Source organism: Pyxicephalus adspersus, chromosome 4 (genome assembly GCF_032062135.1).
Source record: "Pyxicephalus adspersus chromosome 4, UCB_Pads_2.0, whole genome shotgun sequence".
Classification (NCBI taxonomy): domain Eukaryota; kingdom Metazoa; phylum Chordata; class Amphibia; order Anura; family Pyxicephalidae; genus Pyxicephalus; species Pyxicephalus adspersus.
The window spans coordinates 90,909,458-90,925,418 of NC_092861.1; the positions used below are offsets into that span (position 1 = coordinate 90,909,458).

The following is a 15,961-nucleotide window of genomic DNA, read 5'->3' on the forward strand; positions in this document are numbered from 1 at the left end:
GATCGTTCGCAGATATCGTGCAGGATCGTTCGTCGTTCGTTTACCAACGATAATAATTGGAAGTGTGTACGTAGCTTAACTCTCAGTTCTAACCAGAAAGATAGCACTACATGGCACTGGAATATCGCTCTAGTTAAAGTCACAATTAACCATGGGAATGAAATTAGACTACGCAGAGAAACAGATCAAACTTCACACAAAAGAATTCAAACATGTGCAAAAAAGTATAAATAATAATAATAAGATAAATAATTCATAGTTGTGTGTGGGACCATGTTGTCTCCAACCCACAATCTAGGCTAAAAAAAAAAGGACCTACCACTTTTATGAGCATTGATAACCACTAGATGTGTTCTTCCATGTTACTGAGAGGATTACAGTGTTCCTTCATGCAAACTTCAAAGTTTCCCACACACAGTCCTATCCCCCACATAGTATTACCCTTCATGCTTGTGACCCCCATGGAATGGCAACACATCTGACCTTTCACATAAGCACCAGTGGGCTCACTTTAAAGACATAGTAGCATCTAAACTGTGCTAGAGATGTACCCAAAAAACCCAGAAAAAATTTACCCGCAAGTCGAAAAAATTAGACCACACAAAGAGAGTTTAATTTTTCATCATGACAGACATTAATGGGAAAAATTCATAATATTCTGAACCAAACCTACGACTAGCCCATGGTATGTGTGGGCTAAAGCAGCCACTAGAAAATCAAAGTACATATAAATTTGTTTGAAAGTTGTTGCAGGGATGGGGTAGGGTGATCCAAAATAAACAGAAACAGGTGAGACGGGTGGAGATATTGTCCCTGTGCACACCTCTGCCAGGTACAGGTAGGTGCCTACATATTCTACCTGATATACCTGAAAAACTGACAACTGCAGGATGTGCCTACATATTGTATGCAATCCACTGGCAAATTGTTTGACAGGGTGACAACACAAGAGAACAGTGAGGTGACAATTAACACCAAGTGTCTTAATCAGGATCTTTATGGGAGATTCACAAGGTATTATTTGAATAAAAGCTGTAGATATAGAGGGTTGAAAATAACTTATTAAATTGGTTTGCATATAGATCATGGATCATAAGTTTTATATATGTTATACATGGATCATGGGTTTATATTGTTTCTTTTTTCCTAATTAGTTTTCGCAGCAAAGCCATAAATGTATTTTACTTCTGAGATCTGAATGACAGATGAACTCACCATACTTTTTTAACAGATTTAACCATAATACATTTTGTCAGTAAAATTCTCCAGCACAGATTGGTACCACATTGTACAGAAAATTACAAAACATTTGTAACAACAGAAAATTTGGATCATTTACTACTTCTAACAAGGCTTATTACAACTATTTACTGCTGCAATTGGCCTGACACTGGATACAGCAACTCAACATGCATCTTTTTACATGGAACAACCCTGTATATTCTCACTGATGTTTTGTATGTACAGAGAGATATAACCATTACAGTCAATGAAAAATAAAAAAATTGAATCCCACACAGCTAAATACACAAATAAAATACATACGAGAAATGTTTTGTCTGGTTTATTCAGGTTTTCCCTACAGCACAGTTTCACCTGGCAGGACATGTACCTGATTGTTGGCTTTCACTTTCAGATTTTATACTTACATTATGATAGTGAAAAGAGAAGCAGCACTTGTTTTAGCAGTGATAGGGAAAATATTGAAACCATGTGATCAGCATGACTTCCAGTCAGCCAGCACTTTTAGAATTTAGAGGTTAGAGGTGAAGAACACCAGCCCCCCTTTTCTAATGACCAGTTTACTTAAGTTACCTTATACAGGGTATGTATTTAAATACATGCAGTTTTATTATGTTGTATAGCTCCACTTTCAAACAGTAACAGCCAGATAAACAAATAAAATAAATAAACTACAAAACAATTAGGTTTTCTCTCTAAAATGCTTTTGGTAGAAGTTACAAATTGATGTCTAGACCAATTGACTGAGCATTCTAGTTTACCCATCAATCTCCACAGTCTTTCAAGGTGAATGGGCTGGAAATACTTTTTGAACTTGTCTTTAGATAGTTGCCAACACTTCAAAGCCACATATTCAATGAAATTCAAGTCAGTGAAGCAAAGCATTGGAGTTCACCATGAGTGGTTTTGGATAGTTCAGTGATGCCATATTTAGCAAACTGTATTTAAATAAATTGAAGGTCATTGTTTGCCAGCTTTTAAGCTTTGCCAAGGTGCTTCTCAGTGTTTTATTAAAGCTTAAAAGTCACTTTCATTTTGCAAGAAAATCTACAGCTCACCGTGGATAGATGCAGCAGTGAGGGTAATTACACTTTCAGTATAATAACTGAAATACTACAGCACATGACACAAGTCTACCAAATACCACATATGTACAATATTGTAAAACTAGTTGTAGGAGGTATGCACTGACGGTAACAGAACCAAACCAGAATGCAGTATGAATATTGTATATTAATATTGTGCAATGTTACAAAAATGATAAAAGAAATTAATTCCTAGGCCAGAGATTTAACAAGTACATCAAATGATAACTGGCACAAGGTTTTGTTTATACAGATGGTGACAACTAAAAAGAGAAGTGGTACAAGCCTTAATGCTGTACTTACAACTGACATGTAAGTGTGATAGTTTACTCAGCCCATCAGAGATTCCCGCCTTAAATCACATACCCTAAAATGACCAACATCCTAGAGGCTGAATCATTAAAACCAGAGAAAATAGGCATATATGTTTAGTAGGCTCTAGTGACCAATCACATCTAATTTCTTAGTATTGACATAAAATCACTTTGCTCCTTTTCTATAGTGCCTTTTTCCTTCCTAATATTGTTGTTTCAAAGCATTGTCTGATTGGCTTTCATAAGCTAGAAATAGAGATAAATAAGCTTAGATTTATTTTGGGACTTCTAACCAATCAATTAATAATAGGAAAATTGATCGGATCAGTTGCTTGTTTACAAGGTCCAAGTTACCAGATTTTCTATGGTGATAACTAAATGGGCACTTCTTTTATATCTGCTGGTGTGCTGGAAGCCCACACACATAACATTTCCTAATGATTTAAGATGATCATATCTGGCTGACTATTGTTGGTGTTGTGTAAGGGAATCTGACAACCTACACCCTCCTTAATCCATCCAATTTACAAATCTGGGAGATTTTCCTGATCAATCACCAGCATTCCACTAAAGCCAGGCCAGGACCAGGAGTGTCTGCTCAATGCACAAACATGGTCACTCTGCCTATATCTACACAACGATTCCTTTGGAGAATAATTTGATTTTTCAGTCACTAATCTAATGTCTACTGCACTATAACTGCACACTACAGACACTTGAAAGGTTAAGTGGACTGTAACAGCCATTTAAAAGCGCTGTTATTTACTTTTCCCTTCCAGCCTTGTCTTTGCAGATGGTAAATCTTATCTTATTTTCAGGACTACAACTGTAAAAATAGCAAGTCAGCTGTCAGTATGAGGTTAAGGCTTATTCAGAGTGCTTTATATTTACTCTGGGTGCATTTATCTAGCCATCAGTTCTTCGTTTACATAGCAACATTAAGCAGACAAAACAATTAGTTGTTCAGCTTGGATAAGCAAAGGTTTGTCTGTATTAAAGGATTCTAAGGCTAAACACAGAGTTTGTGTTCAACCCAACAATAATTTCCAGCTTTTTCTAATGATGTAAGCGTTTATAAAGCTGACCTGCCACTAAAATGGAAGGTCCACGTATATTTTCTGGACCCATCCTGAAATCCCCATTACTTTGTAGGTAAAAAATGCAACTAAAGAAAAAAGGCTTTGATATACATACCTTACTTCCATCCTCAGACCACAGCACCTCAGGAAAGATTTAGTCACCATCATGTCACAAAGATTTTATTGGAGGACAGAGCAGCCAAAACCTTTCAAAAAGATGCTCTTGTAATGGATTTCAGTGTTTTGCAAAAGACAGTGACATCACACCCAATGTGAAAACAACTACGGCTATGCACACATGTGAGATGATTCTCGCCTGATACGAACAGTTGGGCTTATCTTGGGAGGGGTGCCACTTGCTCGTTTTTCCTCTCCATAGGACAGAACAGTGCTGTGTGTAAAGTGCTAATTCGTTCATTTGTCACTCTTTTATCCCTAGAAAAGATCTTTTCCATCTACAATGAAAATTGCAGGTGTGTACGCAGCCTAAAGCTACGTACACACGTCAGATTTTTATCGCCCGATAATCGGCATCGGCCAATTATCGGGCAAAAATCTGCCGTGTGTACAGTCGGTGTCGTCCATCGTCCGGATGACCGACCTGCCGGGTCCACGGACGATGGACGACAGCCGATCCTAATGAAAGGGAAGGGGAGAGCGCGCAGCAGGGTGCCGCTCCGTCGCTCTCCCCCTCCCCTCTCCATAGAGCATGAACGGTGCTGTATGTACAGCACCGTTCATGCATCGTGCACTCCCTTGTCGTTGGAAAGGATCGTGAAAGATCCTTTCCAACGACAAAAATTGGAAGTGTGTACGCAGCTTAAGAGTGGGGGACTAGGGGAAGGTGGCTACAGAGTGTAAGTGTACCTTCCATTTAGTTACAAGGTCTTCTTTAGAGTATATTCAATGACAAACTTTTTCTGTTCTGGATAGAGTCGCAAATGTCTAAACCTGGTGTCTTTGTTCCATTTGGGAAATTTCAGTTCACATTCTGCACCATAGAAACAAGAGGAAGTGGAGGAAGAGGAACTGTCTCCAAAGTGAGAGGAAATCACATTTTAGACTGTTGTCACTAGAACAAGGTGTCCCTATTGTCAGCTGTCTCTGTTTTTGCACTGGTGACAACTGGCACTTTTTGTATTTCCCATCACTGTATGCCTTATGGCAATGGTAAGTATAATGACGGGGGAAAAATTGCCCAAGCAAGCGGACAAAGTTTAACAAAAAAGACATTAAACAGAGTTTCTCAGCAACAAATCTGATCAAATGAAAAAATTACAAGTTGACCAAAAACAGTTTTTTAATTCAAACTACAGAGCCACCAATATTGTGTGTAGAGGAAATGAAAAATACTGTTTTTCTTTGCAGCATTGCTTTTGTGCCTCAGGCACTTGAAAAACCAAATGTCTCTAAATGAAGGTGTTACATGAAGAGGTTTGTTGGTCCATCAGTGCTCAGTTTAATTGTATAGACACTGTTGAGTTTAAATGTTGAATTGTACCAGTCAGGGCTTTTAAATCCTTCTGGACACATTTAGTGCCCCCAAATGATGCTTTCCACAATGTCCAAGACAGAATGCTTTACCGACAGGTATGTCTTTTTACTGTCTGAGGTACGCTGAGGCAGATTTGTCTATATGTGGTAGACAAATATAAAGGGTATTACTTGAACTACAAACTTTCCACATTAATCAATTGCCATCGTAGTACTCTACTGCAACATTTCAAAGAGTACTATCTCATGTAGGAACATAAAACATTTTTTAAAAACTACTTATTGATATGCTACACATTTAAAAAAAACCATGAGACCATTTATATTATGCTTTGTGAAGCAAATTTTATGATTTCTGCACACAAAAGTGGAGTAATTGGATGTTCTAAACGAGGTATTATCCCATACCTTGAAATCTGAGGAGATCCTACTTCTAAAAAAGCACACACACTATACACTATACAATAATACATACACACGTTTTTGGTTTTACCTTTTCTGCTGTGCCTCTGACAACCCCAAATTTCAGACTCATCCTCGACCTTCTTACTGTTTTTTGAAAGCTCTCCATCACTCTGAAATATTTTCTTGGTTTTCTGAGACAAGGAAGAGAAGTTGATCCAACTCACAGGTCGAGAAAAGGACCTGTGTGAGCTCTTTTTGATCCTAAAGCTTCCAGAAGTGGATTCCTTCCTCATTTTGTCTGACTCAAATAAATAGCGACTTTTTTCTTACCTATCATGTAATCATTGTTTTCCTAAGAAACACATGATAAGTTGAGAATATGAAAAAATGTAAACCTTGCTGTCTGTAGCATGACACGAAGAACCATCTTAAGTCCCTGTTGTCCTGACAATCTTTAATAGCAAAAAGTGGACTAACAATCCACGTTGTGTGATGCAACCAGCTTCAGCAAAAATATTGTTTCATCAATAGCCAGCGCCTGCCTCTCATCAAGTAAAACACATACAAATCTATCATTCCGAGAAATCTTGCAAGACCCATAGACTGTGAAAGGTGAGCTGCGATTTGGCGTCTCCAGTTTACAAGTAGTACTTCGGGCAGGTAGACGTAGTGTACACTATAAATATAACCTGAGTTGCTGGAGCTGATAAAACTGTGCTTTCTCTCTAGTGTGAACTGAGCTGAGTGATCTCCCCACTGGGAATGTCAGTACATGGAGCAGGACACTCCCTGTTTAGTCCCAAAGCACAATACTGACAGCAATGCACATGCAAGATCACAAGCCTGGCACCACACAAAACAGTTTTACAGGGCTGCAAAGTGTTTGAAAAACAATATTTACTCAGCATTCTTGTGACATTGTTCACTCTAGTGTCAAACTACTAAAGGCCAGTGTTCACTGATTTTCTACTACTACTATTACTGCTTGTGAGCTTGTGGTGGTAAATGTTTTAAAAGTGTGGGTGGTCTTATACTGTATATCGTAATCCTCATTCCAGCATTGTTAGCAACAATTAGGAAGTACCAGGGCATTCCGGACCATGGATTGCTTCTGTCCTTAAGAAGTACTTATCTCATCCTGATTTGATCTTATTTCACTGGAAAATGAAACTTGCAATTTGACACCAATAATTTTATTTACGTATTTTGTTGCATGTGCAGGGCCAAATCAGACAGGAGATTTTGACACGTTGTATGCATGTATGTGAGATCATTGGGGTCAGGTAGATATCTTACCATCATACTCTGTAAAGCTATGTACACAGGTCAGATGATTCTCGTCCAATTATCGCTTCAGGGCTAATATTGGACGAGAATCTGACATGTGTACAGCGGTCATCCACCAATGACAAGTGACAAATGACCGCAATGCAAGTAAAAGGGGGAGAGCACAGTGGGGTGCTGCTAGCCCATCCTCCCCCCTACCCTCTCTATAGAGCAGAATGGCTTTGTTCATACATCTTTCAGTCTTTTGTCGTTGGAAAGAATCGTGAAAGATTCATTCCAACAACAAAAGTCTTACGTTTGTATGTAGCCTAACACATTCAACTTTTCATATGCATCTACATGTCTTTTAGTTCTTAGTTCCTGTTTTTTGAAACACCATAGATAATCTTAGCTCTTATTACAGCAATAACTTGATAAAGAGTCTGATGTACAGTGGGTTACCATGGTTGAGACTTTAGACTGTAAGCGCATTCAGAGACCAAGATTGTGAATATCCTCCAATGTCTGCGATGGCCTTACAAGGTCACTTCATAAATTCAATAAACTAGATATACCTCATATCTACTTATCCATTACCCAGGTTAGTATAGCCGATACAGTAGGCCTTAATGTCTCTGGCTTTGTAATTAGAAAAAAAAAGCTGTCCATACAGTATCCAGAATACTCCAAACTATCAGCAACCAACACTACTGTATCCTAATCATAATACATATTTCATTGTTTTTGTAACCCAAGGCTAGCCGAAGAACTATGCAGCAAAGAGTCATTGGTACAAATTTTTGCTAAGCTTTTTAGGTATTCTAGGTGAAGCAATCAGCTCTATGCTTCTATAGGAAAGATTACTATTATGTTTGAATCTAAGCGAAAGGCAGCAACAGTATGAGATATTTGTTAGACGATCGTGTTCATCAGACCATTCAGGATCATTGTTATATTTCATTAAATAAATATGATATTGTGTATCATTAATTAATATATTATAATATATTTCTGATACATATTTATATATCATTAGGTACTGGTATATTTCACTAAAATATTTATCTCTTGATCATCTATTATAAGGTTGCCAACTGCACAGGTACATGCAGCTTTTATAGGGCTAAATGTGTCCTGGAGGGAAATCTCTCTTAGGCTGCGTACACACGTCCAATGGTTCTCTGCCGATAAGCCACTCAGGGCCGATATCGGACGAAAATCTGGCGTGTGTACAGTCCCCGTCATCCAAACGATCGTCCTGGGGGATCCACAGACGATGGACAACGAACGATCCCAATGGCAGTGAAGAGGGAAAGTGCACAGAAGGGTGCCGCTTTGTTGTTTTCCCCCTTCCCTCTCTATAGAGCAGAACAGTGCTGTATGTACAGAGCTCATGCATCGTGCAGTCCTTAGTCGTTGGAAAGGATAGTGAAAGATCTTTTCACGATCAAACGACAAATATTGCATGTGTGTATGTAGCTTTAGAGTTTCAGGTGTATTTTAAAAGATGCTGAAGGAAGTAATGCACTAATATCTAAGTTCTTACTTCACTGCGTGAATCATCAAGGCACACTGTACTGACCTTTACCCTATAGAAATGCTTCACAATGACTCCACCAACTCTTATCTTTCATGAATCATTTAATAGGGTGGCTTTGCAATGGAAATCATCCTATGAGGTAACACAGAACTGCCTTAAGAAAGTTCACAAGTAAACAATACATTTCCAGTGGCTGTACAGTGTCCAAGAAGGCTTAGGGCTGCTTAACATACGTTAAATACACTTCTTGATGTTTATTGTCACTTACTGTGTTTTTTCTTTTATGTGTATTAAAGGAGACTTTCTATACGAATAGAGTTAAGCTGCTCAGTTAAAAATGACTTTTCTGGTCCTGACTTCCAGGTTGTGCAATTGATATTGCTGCTGCCACCTGAGGATCTAAAATTCTACGAGGATCTGTGCATAGAAGTCAATTGCTTTGAAGGTTCACTTTAATTCTTTGTGTAATAGTACATAGCAATTGCTAAATCACTGCACAAAATTTCTACCCATCTTTTTTTTTTCAGGGTCCACCAAGGTAGCAAGTTTTCTGGTATGAATGGTCCTCACAGATACAGACACATGTTACACAGATGTTACCTTTCCACCAAATATTTATCACTATAGTAATACAAAAAATAATATAGTTTTGTTTTACAAATGTAGGGAAAAGTTAGATTTTCCTGACTGATAAAAGAAAAGAGTAGGGAAAGGTTAGAATCTCTGTCAGGTTTTGTAGTTTTTCACTTTCTGTTCCAAAAAAAAGTGGTCACAGGGACAGGAAGTGAGGGAAAATCCCACCATAACAGCCAAACTAGTTTAGTATTTTCAAATACATATTTGGATTTGTCTTAAACTATGAGACTGGCAAGCCATTTGATCAGGGGTTGTAGTTGATATGTAAGAAGTGCTCATTACTCTGGTACTATTTGCTAATGTCTACATCAGTGTTTGTCAAATATTTGTTTGCAAAATCCTTGCCTATAGTTATTAAATATAACTAAAAAAAAGCAAGGCTGGGAGTAGGACGTTTTTGGTACACTATGGTATCTAGGAGTGCAGCTGTAATGGTTTCAATTATTGTTAAAAAGGCAGCTTTAGAAATCTGTCAGAATGCCATAGGATCCCAATATGTGGGCTGTTCTATAATATGGCAATAATTCAGTTGCTGGACCCAAATGTGCACTACCCATAGTTTCCTTCATGTAAACACTGATCATTGGTATCAACCTATATTATATATTAAAGGAAATGAAATTAATATCTGTAAAATGGAGCACAGTGGGACCTGGGGTGCTCCAACATGTAAAGATTCTGTGGGTGTCTACATTTTAGTAGGTTCACTAACTTATAGTTAATGTCCCCTTGAGTAACATTACATAGAAGGAGAAAATCAGTTTGGGAGGTGTGGGGTAGGGTGCTGGTGTTAGAAACTTGACAGAGGCTCTAACTCTTTCCTGATTTTGGTCAGAGTTGTGCTTTATGTATATCATTTGATTTTTTTTTATCCCTGCAGAGCAGAGAACATAATTTATAAAAGGATTATGCTGTCGGGAGGCAAAACTGCAAAAATGTTTTGCCAACCATGTTGTATGTATTTATAATTATTTTAGCCATTTGTATATAACTGTGGCTAGAACATCTGCACAATGTCAGAACAAGCCAAGAACACCATATAATTCAGTTTGGAGTCCTGAGCCAAAGGTCTTGTAAAAAAAAAAGCTGTGCTAGTTTAACAATGTGCATCTTTTAATTTAATTCACCCACTCCCTGTAATTTCAGCTTGAATGACTCAGTTGGACATTGCAGTATGAGCCTCACCCATGCTTACTATCAGTGCTTCACAATAACAAAAGGATAAAACACGGAAATACAGCACTCTTACAGCAGTCACTGCATTTATTTATAATAAGTAAGGACATTCAAAATTTACATTTTCAGTTTTAAGTTTAGGTGAACATCGCCTAACCTAGACAGATGTTCTGTTGCAAAGCACCCCATAAATTGTCAGACTTAGTCTGCCCGCTTTACACATTGTATTTTACTAATAGAAAGGTTGTGAGGGTGCAGGAAAGCAGTGTAGACACCCATACTAGCTGCTTATCTCAGAGATAACAGTACATGGTAAAGGTTATCTACTAAATAAATGTGCTCAATATATATTTTTAAACACTAGTTCAAGGTGCAGGCTCTCATCTAGTAGGGCTAATTTACTAAAGGAGTTGAAACTCTTCACAGAATAAATTGTGTAAATATTCACTTTAATTATCCAGTCAAGCAAATTTTTGTTTAGTTTCATTACGAAAGGATTATTCCAGTGTTTATCAACCAGGGTTCCTCCATAGGTTGCTGGGGGTTTCTTAATCAATGAGCAGTGTGTGTCTCTCAAGTGACACCAATATTCTTTTTGGCTATCTGTAGGGATGACATGTTTCTCACTGGTCATTAAAGTAAGAGGATTTCTTCCTACTGACCACCATACTAATGTACTGTGAATTGTGGATATAGTAATTACAAAAGGGGTTATCCTGGTTATCCCATGAATGTGGGTTCCCTGAAGACCTTAAAATGATTTCATTATTTAAAAAAATCAAGAAAAACTGTTTTATTCACCAAGTTTAAGACTCATTCACACTATATGGATGTGGTGTGTTTTTCTAAAAGCACACACATTACCATGCACTTGTCTTGCAATGTGCTAATCTAGCACGTCACACACTGTAGTGCATTTTTGAAAGCGTACCACGTAATAGCAATGGCTGCTCAACAAACCGATGTATGCGATGTGCATGCTGGAGTGCATTGCATTAACAAACATATTTCCACATGGAAATGCATTAAAATAACACACTAGTTAGGAGTATATGATCTTTGAACATGATTGTTGGACTGAAGACAACAGAGCTTCATCTCATCCCCAAAATGAGTTTATCCCTAAGTGAACAGCCTAAACATCCAATTATTTAACCCTATTTACTGAGTGAAGATTCTCAACTTCTTTAGTAAATCAGCCTCAATGAGTTCTTCTGCTTGTTAATCTACAGTCAATTTACCAGGTTAACATTTCAAGATAATTAAACAAATAATAAGTCATTCAAAATACTGACTAAAGTAATTATTTCTGGTTATCTTACTACCTAGCGGTAGTGGTTCTTTTATTTATATACAGTTAGGAATTGCTTGTAATACCAGAACATTTAGAAGTACTTGAGACACAAAGGGTTTGATTTATGAAAGCTCTCCAAGGCTGAAGAGTTTCATCACTTTCATCCGTGAACCTGGGTGATCCAAGTAAAATGACTCCTAATACTCACCTTCTGGAGATGAACGTCGGCTTCAATAGTTAATACACTAATATAGCAAACAAAAAGTAATATTGAAATACAATTTTTATACGATTTATTTTAATTTGCATCTTCAATATCCCAGTGAATGATCACGTGTACGTCTCCCTTTTGAACACAAGGTGGCACAGTAGTCCACATATTCATGTCTGCTTTTACACACTTCCCATTGCAATGTTCAACTTTACAGGAGAATAAACAGGGCTAAATTATAGCTTTTTTGTTTAAAAAAAAGGATACTTTCGTAGATTTTTAATTCTACAGCACATGCCCATATACAGCACATTTATCAAGTGAAAAATATAGAAGATGCCATTACCAGCTTTCTTTAGAAAATACTTGTCACCTGGCTGTCTGATTTTAATACTTCAGAGTTACAGAAATTACTGCAAGGACTGACAACCATGGCAGCCATCATATTTCTTTTTGACAGGTATACGCTAAATCAAGATATAACATGTCCTATTATGTTAGTATGAATGGCTTTTGTATACTGTACTGTACTTGTGCAAATGGCATGTTTATGGATGTTTAATAGATATATTGGTTTATGGGGCAAATAGATTTGTTTGGTAACATTCAATATTATATTAATTTTATTGATATTATTAATAATATTATAACATATTACGCAGTGCTGTATATTAAATGGTTAGATACAAACAATGTCACAGGAGGAGGAGAGGACCCCGCCCGAAACAGTTTACAATCTTAGAGATTATTGACCCATACAGGTGTCAGATGATTGTCACAGCAAACCATCTTTCCTGATTGGTTCCAGTATCAGATGAATAATTGAGCACTGTACACACAGCGTGTTCTGGTTTATGCAAAGGGAAAGGGGAGCACAAACCAGCAGAACCACACTGGGTTTTTGTCCATAGGTAAGGACATCAATTTTCAACAATCTGCCAGGATGTCTATAGAAAGCTGCATTCAGTATTCAATATATCAATATTCTCAATGAGTGTAATAGTAAAACATGTAGTATTAGGTACCCACATACTATATCAATTTAAGGGGAAGTTGAATATATTGTATACATCAATAATCTGCCTTTATCCTACGCAGTCTTCATACATAATAATAGAACAAACCCTTCAGATTCATACTTATTCCATACGCAATGTTTGTCAAACAATAAAATGCATTGTGTGAATCTGAATTGGGTAGTGCTGACACACCAGATCACAGCCTTCGGCATACCCTGACTCTTATTACGTCAGTATTAAGCTTTGAATAGCGAGAGGAGACTGAGCCTCACTTACCCGCTGTAATCTAAAGCCCCAAAATATCAGAAAATCAGCTCTTAACATTCTCTGCAAATCATCCTCAATTAGAGGGGAAGGGCCAGCTGACCAAAGAGCAGAAAGAAAGGAGCTTTTGTGGCACATATTCAAATAAGTATTAGCTGCTATTCAAATTACACAGGTTCTGAATTATAGATGTAGTCCCAGCCAGAAAAAATCCAAAGTCCTCATGAACAATTCATGCAGTCACTTTGTTTATTTGAAGTGTTGTTTACCTGGAAATTTGACAATAGGCTGTTTTTGTCTCTACAGCAAACTATAAGCAGGGTTCCTGCAAAGTTCATATAAGTAATAAAAAGCCTAGAAATGTAAACAAACACATTATACAACTATGGTATTGCATCTATATAAACCACCTAAAAGCCTCATATTACCATTCAATAGGATTATATTTTCAGGAATGCTTTGCTGCTTTGCTTGTCTTTGGTGTAGCAAAAGGGGGGTTTAGTGTTGATGGTGATCTAGAATGACCAAATCATGTTCAGCTTAAGAGTTAGATCCTTGTTCCTTCCTTGTTAGTGGTATCCTTTATACAGTACAATGAGATCGTCACCCTATGTCAGGATGTGCTACTGGTAGGATCACTAGGTGAAATAGGAAGTGACTACATCTAAGGAAAGTCGGTTAGTTGTTTTATGTATATATATATATATATATATATATATACACACACACATATAAATAAATAAATAAATATATATATATATATATATATATATATAAACAGTGTTCTCTATAGTCCCTTTTAGTCAGGCGTACCACCCTGCACTTCTCAGGGACCACCTGACTGTTTTTGGGTGGTTTCTGATGAGTTGGTTCATAATACAAGGGCTGCCACCTGCCTACAATTTCTTCCCGGCCAGCAAAACAAACTGTCTACGTTGAACATTCCAGTATATATAAAATTGGTCTACTTGCAGCTACAGTATATATTTAAAGGTCAGGGTTAGGTTAAGGAAAAGTGTTGGGGTTGGGTGTGAAGATCAGATTAGTGTTAAGGGTGGGAGTGTAAATGTTAATGGTTGGTGTTGAAGGCTAATTTAGGTTTAAGGTTTTAGGTGAGAATAGAAATGAGTATAAAGTGCAGGATAAAGATCAGATTAATATTAAAGGTAACTTTCTCTTTTTCTAATCTGGTTAAAAATGGTTGCATTTGCTATAAGGTTGCTGTAAGTATGTTTAACATAAGTGGAATGCTAAAAGTATCGCCTAAAACTTTATAGTCCTAAAATGTTATGCCCTGACTACAGGTTACCCTTTTTTCTTAATAATATAAAAAAAGTTTATTCAGAGGAGTCCAACCTCCATTACTAGATGTAAAATCACGCCATACAGAAACATAAAAGAAACGATAACAATGAAAAAGGACATTTACAAAAAATGAAAAAAAAAAAACAGTGCAATAGTTCAATCTAAAGAACAGTCCTGGGAAGGGATCTGTAATTCAAGAGGGGGGTATGTCATTAGTTGGAAAGAAAGATAAAAAAGAGAAAAGAAATAAGGGAGAAAGCTGAGCATGTGAGTAAGGGAGCAGGCCAAGAGCTAGGTATGAGTGTCTTAAATAGGGAAACCCCAGAAACATCATCCTTACGTGAAAACCCAGACATTGGTTCTGATTTATTAGGTTTTCATTAAGTTTGTTAGCAAATGTTTTCAATTCTGGAGCAGATCCATTCCAGGTTTGCAGGATCACCCAGCTGATGAAAGTGTATCCTCTCCAGCCTTGGCAAGCTTTGATAAATCAGGGTGAATGTGGTGGAGCTGAGCTGTCACCTCCTCCATAAACTGTAGGTGAGTAATGTCTACCAGACAATCTGACATGTTGGTATGCTGTGAGAACACCTGTAACCCTGAGGGATAACAGTTCAAGTAAAAGGCCACAGGTTTGCTTAATGGAAATTGTAGGGAATATGTGAAGTCCCTAATGGTGCTGACCAGTGTGCCATCCGACACAATGTGTAATGGGGGAAATTCCACTCATTTTCCTGTATTGACTATTCCCTAGAATGTATTATAATCTGAATACTTAGAACTTGTCATATGTGAGATAGAAATACGTGTTCCCTGATGCCTCTGCTATATAACTTCCATTCTTAAAGCAGAAGTCTCATTTGCTATTTTTGCCTTCCCTGACTTCTCATTTCCCTCTTATACAAATAGTAATACAATTACTAAAAATAATATTTCCATGTTTATGACATACCATATATTCCATCCAGTGACAACATTACTATGTCTGTGCAATGCAGGCAAATCATGTGTGGTGGAAAGGACCAGAGAGTGCTGAATTCTGAAAACAGGAAGCTGCGCTAACACCTGATATGTGAGGTGTACGGTGTAATACATCTGCTGCCATCTAAAGTCATTTATAAGTACTGCAGCCAATCGGACATATAACGCTTGTGTCAGTTTTAATAAAGTTGTTGTTACAAGATACATCATGATACAAGATGACAGTATTCATGACTAAAAAAGTTACATACTTGGAGTTTGTCCCCCTGGTTGATGCTTTTATTTTGGTTAATATTACCTTTACCTCTATTAAAGATACTCCCTTGTATTTCGGATGTTTTCATTTACATGTTGTCATATGTTGTTAATTCCTAATGCTGAATTCACCTAATAAAACTTTAAATAAAAAAAGGTGCAGGTCAGGGACAGAAAGTTTAGGGAGAAAATGGGTTAGATATTGCTGAATACATAGCAAGCAGGAAGATATGTGGGTAGAACCTGGTACATGTGTCAGTACAGCTGAGGAGCCTGTACAAGTCTGAAGGTGCAGCTAGAGTTCAGGTTTCAATATCACCAAATGAATACTTCCAGAGATTGGTGGCTGTGGGAAAAATCTTTCTGCACTTTGCTTTATCACACATTTTTAGGAG

The 15,961-nt window shown here is 37.3% G+C and overlaps 1 protein-coding gene across 5 annotated transcripts in view; it reads right to left on the minus strand.

Moving 5' to 3' along the window:
- Nucleotides 1–15,961, minus strand: part of NHSL1 (NHS like 1) — a 135,537-nt gene that overhangs the window by 66,401 nt on the left and 53,175 nt on the right. For 2 of the 5 annotated variants that reach the window (XM_072408965.1, XM_072408961.1), the window contains exon 1: nt 5,708–6,335. The exons of the other annotated variants lie outside the window; for them this stretch is intronic. In XM_072408965.1, the coding sequence (XP_072265066.1) occupies nt 5,708–5,912 (205 nt within the window). In that variant the 5' untranslated portion in view covers nt 5,913–6,335. Of the gene's footprint in view, nt 1–5,707; nt 6,336–15,961 lie in introns of those variants that run through there. 5 annotated transcript variants of the gene reach the window in all.